The sequence below is a fragment of the Mus pahari genome, chromosome 17 (assembly GCF_900095145.1).
Source record: "Mus pahari chromosome 17, PAHARI_EIJ_v1.1, whole genome shotgun sequence".
Lineage (NCBI taxonomy): Eukaryota > Metazoa > Chordata > Mammalia > Rodentia > Muridae > Mus > Mus pahari.
Genome location: NC_034606.1, coordinates 67,696,634 through 67,703,915, shown reverse-complemented (window position 1 = coordinate 67,703,915; position 7,282 = coordinate 67,696,634). Strand labels below are relative to the sequence as shown.

Genomic DNA, 7,282 nt, shown 5'->3' with positions numbered 1-7,282 from the left:
AGTTGAGTTCCCAGCACCCTCTTAAGCTCAACAACTTTCTACTTTCTGTAACTCCAGTTCCAGGGCAGTTACAATGTCTTCTCTGGCCTCCTTTATCACCATAAATATTTAGTGTACACACACACATACACACAAATACCTTTTTTTGTGGGGGTTGTGTATTTTGAGACAGGGTCTCTCTTCTCTGTAGCCCTGGCTATCCTGTAGACCAGGATGGCCTTGAAACTCAGAAATCCACCGGCCTCAGAAGGGCTGGGATTAAAGGCATTATCATGATGCCTGGCACTTCTTTTTTTTTAAAGAATTGTACCCCTCCCCACACTCACACAAAAGAGAGGAAAGAAATTAAGTAGACCTGCCTGCTTATGTAGGTTGTAATCCCATTTATTTCAGTGGCTGTGTCAACAGGATTACCAATTCAGGACCAGCCTAGGCTACAGAGTAAATTCAAGGTTGGTCTGAGTAACTTTATGAGACACACCCCCATGCACTTCACTCCCCGCCCATCAATATGTAAAAAGGATTAGGACTGTAGAGCACTTGCCTAGCACGGTTGAAAACTGAGGTTTAACTCAATACTGAAGGGGAAAAACAGAGAAAACTAAGGGAGAAAGGCAGAGAAAACTAAGAAAGAATGTTCTCTGTGTTCAGCATGGCCTAAGATCTGGTGGTTCTGGCCTCACCTAATGGAAGAGTTGGGATGAGGGTACTATTAGGGTTAATATCTATGCCATCTTGACAGATCTGGAATCATTTTGAAGATGAATCTCTGGGCATGGTCTGTGAAAGGGTTTCTAAATTAGGTTAACTGAGACGAGAAAGCCTGAACTAAATGTATGTGGTACCATCCATTGGCTGGGGTCCTGGACTGTCTTAGGGTTTCTAGTGCTGGGATAAAACACCATGACCGAAAGCAACTAAGGGGTTTGTTTTAGCTTGCTGTTCCATATCACAATCTATCATCAAGGAAGTCAGGACAGGAGTTCAAAGCAGGAACCTAGAAGCAGGAGCTGAAGCACAAGCCATGGAGATGTGGTTTCCTGGCTGGCTCCCATGGCTTGCTCAGCTGCTCTCTTACAGAAACCAGGTTCATCAGTTCAGGGCTGGCACTGCCCACAGTGAGCTCTTCCAGGTTAATCACCAGTCAGGGTAACTAACACACCACAGGTGCTTCCCCACAGGCCAGCCTGGTGGGAGCATTTTCTCAATTGAGGATCCATCTTCCAACATGACTTTAGCTTGTTGACATAAAAATAGCCAGCACAGCATAAAAAGAAGAACTCTAGCCAGGGGTGATAACACACACCTTTAATACCAGGTAGAGACATGAGGACTTCCATGAGTTCAAGGCTAGCCTGGTCAGCATATCAAACTCCAGGCCATCCAAGGTTGCATAGTGAGAACCAGTCTCATAAAACCATGGGGAAGGTTGTTCAGGGAGAGAGATATATATAGTTTAGTATAGGCATCCATTGCTTTCTGAGTTTTTTTTTTTTAAGGTTTATGTATTTATTATATGTAAGTACACTGTAGCTGTCTTCAGACACTCCAGAAGAGTAAGTTAGATCTCGTTGTGGGTGGTTGTGAGCCACCATGTGGTTGCTGGGATTTGAACTCAGGACCTTCGGAAGAACAGTCGGGTGCTCTTACCCGCTGAGCCATCTCACCAGCCCGCTTTCTGAGTTTTGACTACAACTGCCATGTGTTTTTCTCCTGCAGCCACGATCCACCGTGATGAACTGTACTCTCAGAGAAATGAGATAAATCCTTCAATTTGCCTTTGCAGGTACTTTGTATCAACAAGACTAGTAGCTAAGGTAGGATGCTTGATGTATCAGAAAGAGGGAGGGCTCCGGAGGTGGGGAGCAAAAAAATTCCTTCTTTACCAGGAAAGTGAGCTTGTAGTGACTGACAGGGTTTCTTCTGAGCCCAGGAAATGGCAGTAGGAGCTCCCAGCTAGTACAGATCCTAACACTGGTTTGGGGTTGAAGGAAATGCTGCCCCCTTCTTTTCCAGGTGACAACAGCATGGCTGCATCCCAGACTTTCCCACTGGGGCTTATCCACAAGCCTGCAAGTGCTCTGATGGAGCCTCTGCCTTGTACGCGAAGCTTGGCTGAGGGCTTCCTGGAGGAGGAGCTTCGGCTCAATGCTGAGCTGAGCCAGCTGCAGTTCCCAGAGCCTGTGGGCGTCATCTATAACCCGGTGGATTATGCTTGGGAGCCACACCGGAACTACGTGACTCGCTACTGCCAAGGCCCCAAGGAGGTGCTGTTCTTGGGCATGAACCCAGGACCTTTTGGCATGGCCCAAACTGGGGTAAAGGACTGGCTTTCTCTGTTGGGTGTTTCTGAGGTGGATGTTGATGTGTTTATAAAAAGATAGAGAGAAAAATATGTTCTATAGGGGTGTGGTGAGGTATGGGGGAAGGGGATGTCTCAGTGGGCCCATGCCAAGGCATCCCTTCCACCTGAGGGACCAGCCACATAAAGGTATAGTATAGAATAGAGTTTATTCAGGGCACGGGGAGAGGAGTTAAGAGGGTAGTAGAGGCAGAGAAAGGCAGAAAGAGAGTAGAGAAGTAGAGGCCGGTCATGGCCATGAGCACGTGGATAGAGGGGGAAGGGAAGGGAATGGGGAAGGGGAGAGCAAGAACTAGAGAGAAGCAAGAGATCAAGAGGGAGGAGGGGGCAAGCAGCCCCTTTTATAGTGGGTCAGGCCTACCTGGCTTTTGCTAGGTAACTGGGGAGAAGCATACCTGGCTGTTGCTAGGTAACTGTGTGGGTGGAGTTTAGACAGAATGTTAACAGATGTGGGCTGTAGAGGAGGAATATGTAATTGGCTGGGGTATGGGTGGGTGCCACGCCCCATCCCCTGCAGGACACACACTGGCTCCTGTGGTCTCAAGCGCTTCTCCGTTCATAGTTAACCAAGCACATTAACGGTAGTTCCGTTTCCCCTGTGAGCTTTCCACTAATTGCCTCTGAGAGCCCTTCCTTCCGTCATCCTGCCCTATACCTTGCCTTGCCGGATCTCCCTTGTCCCTAGCGTGTGGTTGGCGTCAGGAGAAGGGCTGGGATTTCTGGGACCTCAGGAAGACTGGTGGGGGTAAGATGGGTGTATAGGTGCTGCAGGGCGTTCTGCTGCCAAGTCCCTAGGTCTCCAAAAGGGAACAGCCAGGCTTAGGGCTGCCTGTTTTCCCTGAGGGACTGGGATGAGTGACTGCTGTTCAGTAGGGGCAAGTTGTAGATGGGGGAGGTAAGGAAGCCTTGGGGCAGGAGGCTCAATCGCTTTTATTGACCCCAACTGAGTGATGAAAGGTGATCAATGATGATCGATGGAAATGACAGCCTGAGGCCTGGGGCAAGGAGGGTACCCAGAGATCAGTGGTCAGCCTGTCCTATATTCTTTTACCCTGGCGATCTGTCTGTCACCAGTATTAGAATCATCACGCCTTCTGTAGGGCCAAATGCCCCAGTGTTCTGCCAGTATTTGGTCCCAGCGCCTAGAGGAAGCAGAGGCACACAGTTTCTTCTGGTCATGGTCCACGGTGGGAAACACTGGAGGAAAATGGACAGAGGCAAACCACAGGGCAGAGAGTCCTTAACACAGATCTGTAGGGGCAGTCGAGACCATCATGGTAGGTGGAAAGATAGGAAGAAAGGGTCAGATCTCCAGCCTGAAGCCCCTTGCGTCTGTCTTTTCCCTCAGGTACCTTTTGGGGAAGTGAATGTGGTCCGGGACTGGTTGGGCATTGGAGGCCCTGTGCTGACCCCTCCACAAGAGCACCCCAAGCGACCAGTGTTGGGACTGGAGTGCCCACAGTCAGAGGTGAGCGGAGCCCGATTCTGGGGCTTTTTCCGGACCCTCTGCGGACAGCCTCAAGTCTTCTTCCGGCATTGCTTTGTCCACAATCTGTGTCCTCTACTCTTCTTGGCTCCCAGTGGACGAAACCTTACCCCAGCTGAGCTGCCCGCCAAGCAGCGGGAGCAGCTGCTGTCGATCTGCGATGCAGCCCTCTGCCGGCAGGTGCAGCTGCTAGGGGTGCGGCTGGTAGTGGGAGTGGGGCGGCTGGCAGAGCAGCGAGCCCGAAGAGCTCTAGCAGGGCTGACCCCGGAGGTGCAGGTGGAGGGGCTCCTGCATCCATCTCCTCGAAGTGCACAGGCCAACAAAGGCTGGGAGGCAGCAGCCCGGGAAAGACTCCAAGAGTTGGGGCTGCTGCCTCTGCTAACGGATGAGGGTTCAGCCAGGCCTACACAGTAGAGACCCCAGCCAGTGTTGCTGGGCTCCGTGTTGCCTTCAGCCTGCTGGACTGTCCTCTAATGGCCCAGGGTGGGCAGCTCTCCTGCTGTCTTCCCCTTCCCTTGAGCCTCTCACCCTTTTGTCTCCAGTGTCTGGTCATGCACGGCATCAGCAGAGGGTTGGGCCTTTGCACTCCACCTACCACATCCTTGCCTTGGGAACCCCTGTGTGCAGAGGGTCCTAGGTCGGGATGTCTGAAGTCATATTCACAGTTTTGGAGGAAAGATGGTTTTTATTTAATCTTTCCTGTTTTGCTTTTTATTGGCATCATGTTTGGCATTGTGTCATGTACACTAGAAATGTTCTCTAATGCTGATCTACCTCAGCCTTTTTTTGACACTAACTACATACTAGTGGGGTTCAGTGTGATGTCTCCACACAGGCATTCAGTGTACACTGATGGAGTCCAACCTCCTTTTCTTGGTCCTCTTCCCCAGTCAGTGCACAGTCTTTCCAGGATCACTGCTCATCCTTACAGATCATCTGTCACACTCCTGTAATCCCAGCACTCAGAGGCAGGAAGATCAGGAGTTCGAGGCCACCTTCAGCTACATATTGAGTTCAAGGCCAGCCTGGAACACATTAGTCTCTGTCTCAAAAATAAGTAAGTAAATAAGTAATAAAAAAGTGAACTTCTTCAGGGAGACCAGAGCTGTATCTGAGCGAGACTTCTGTGTGTCTAGACTAGGAAAGATCTAGATTTTCATCTCTCCCCTTTCTTTGCTCCCTATAAGGCCTATGAACTTTAAAAAAAAAAAATGTATTTATTTATTTTGGTTTTTCGAGACAGGGTTTCTCTGTGTTGCCCTTACTGTCCTGGAACTCACTTTGTAGACCAGATTGGCCTCAAACTCAGAGAATTTATATTAAAAAAAAAATCCTCTGTTTTGTTTCTGTTAATGTTGTCTATCTGTTTTTAAATTTCGAAACAAGGTCTCATTGTGTTGGCCTGTAACTCACGTAGACCAGCTCCACTTTGACCTCACAAGAAATCTGCCTACCTCTGCCTCCTGAGCGCTGGGATTAAAAGGATGCGCTGCCCTGCTCAACCTGCTTATGAGCAACCTCTCTAAGCACCAAGATCCTTTTTTAAAAAAGGGGGGGGGGGTGCTGCCTCCTGGCACTGGTGTGAGGGGTGAGAATCAACTGAGATAACACTGCAGAGTGCTTTGCAAAAAGCTGGCATATGGTCCTCACTACACACTCTTTCTGCTCACCTCCCTTTGAGGTGGGGTGTATCAATGCACTACAAGGGAATTCCCCGTCCACTCTGAAGACCTTTGCCTATAACCCCGCTCGCTGGAGAACGACCAATGTTACGAGAAACTTAGCCTCTGACTTTTCAGACTAAGCATTAAAGACCCCTAAGCCTTGTGTTGGTTCTTTCCCCTCTTCCTGCATTTCATTGGAGGGAGAATGATTTTAGGTTATCTCCTCCCTTTTCTTACCTATTCACTGTCTGCAAAAACTTTTCTCAGGAAGCTTGAGGAGGGGTGACAGAGACCTCTGATTGCCCTAGCCAAGCTGCAGGGGGTTTGGTAGGGGCCTGTCCTGAAGATCATCAGGTACTTGGGTACTGTTGGGAACAATGGGGAGCGGGTGTCTCATCTGCCTCTTTAATGGTTGGTTGGATGGATCCGTGGTAAGGGCTGGAAAGTGAGCCACAGTGAGGGCAGGCCTTGGGGCCATCTTAGTGAAGACATGTGGTCTCCTATCTCCTGGCATACAAGTCGTCTCCAGCATTCTAAAAATTAGTGTATTTCTATCTCAGCTCCAGAGAGGGAGATTAAATCTTCGAGGATTCCCCAGTGATAGAAGTGTTGTAATTATTCATGTTGGGGCCTCAGAGCATTCCAGGATTTGTTGAGCCTTGACTCAGGATGGAGGCCAACCCTCCAGAAAGGCCAGCCGTATGCATTGAGGGTTGGGGCTCAGCCTGAATGCCAAAATGGGACAAGGATAGAGATTGAGTTCAGCTACATAGCCTATGATCTCAACTTGTTATTCCTCTGTAGTGACCCTGACCAGCTCTCTTGGACACTGAGTTTCTGCTAAGCTTGCTGGCTGGTGAACACATGTATATGTGTGTTTCTTTATGGGTATTTGGTGCTGGTTTGTGTATTCATTCATTCATATGCCCTGTGTGTCATTTTGGAGTTCTGGGTATTGAACCCAGGACTTTGTGGATGGGAAGCATGCACTATTCTATCACGGAGCTACATCCTTTGATTTGTATTTGTGATAAGTTGTAATAAATAAATAAACACAGTGTTTTTCCCCCCCTGAGTTTTGTTTTGCAAATTACTGAAGCCAAAGGATTTCTGGGAACTCTTGGTCAGAAGTGCAGCTGGTATCTGAAGTGAAATAAGCCATATTAGGGGCCCTCCCTAATCTGGACTCCAGGTAGTCACTGTCAGAACTACTTCAGGGCACCACACCATCACACACTGTGGTCCTGGCCTTCCTGCAGTTACTGCTAAGGATGAGGCATTGTGGTAGCATTGTGGACTCTACGGAGGTGAAGTTGCTGCACCCTTGCATGTTTAGCTGAGGTGGTAAGAAGCTCTAGTGGGGGGTGGCCTTGAAGACTGGGAAAGTCATAGCGTAGAAGAGGGCATCATCACGTTCAAGGGGAAAAGCAGATTAGTGAAGCCTTGGCCAGGTGGGAGAAAAAGTGTAGAATAAGATCCAGCTCATGAAGGTTCCTGACCACTAAGCTACTCTGAGAATTTAGAGTCCAATGAGGAGAGTCAGAACACACACAGAAAAACAACTGATAGAAGCCCACAGATGAAGGACCCCAAGCAGGCAAACGTCAGAGAGCCACGTTCCTAGTCTGGAAACAGTTTATTTTGGCGCACAGGTTGAGCATTTCCAACCCATGGTCACTTGGCGCATTGCTTCTGCCCTCGGATGCATGGTCCATCCATGTTAGGTGTGTGGCAAAGAAATCCAGCTTGCCTCATGGCAGAAGTGGCGGC

The 7,282-nt window shown here is 49.1% G+C and overlaps 1 protein-coding gene across 5 annotated transcripts in view; it reads left to right on the top strand.

The window, feature by feature from the left end:
- Positions 1 to 6,587, top strand: part of Smug1 (single-strand-selective monofunctional uracil-DNA glycosylase 1) — a 10,262-nt gene extending 3,675 nt beyond the window's left edge. Inside the window, exons 2-4 of one of the 5 annotated variants that reach the window (XM_021216791.2) lie at positions 1,720 to 1,786; positions 2,017 to 2,318; positions 3,711 to 6,587. In XM_021216791.2, coding sequence (XP_021072450.1) covers positions 2,028 to 2,318; positions 3,711 to 4,262 — 843 coding nt within the window. In that variant the 5' untranslated portion in view covers positions 1,720 to 1,786; positions 2,017 to 2,027 and the 3' untranslated portion in view covers positions 4,263 to 6,587. Of the gene's footprint in view, positions 1 to 1,642; positions 1,818 to 2,016; positions 2,319 to 3,710 lie in introns of those variants that run through there. The other 4 variants (XM_029531106.1, XM_029531104.1, XM_029531103.1 and 1 more) reach the window with 4 other exon arrangements.
- Positions 6,588 to 7,282: the final 695 nt, after the last annotated feature.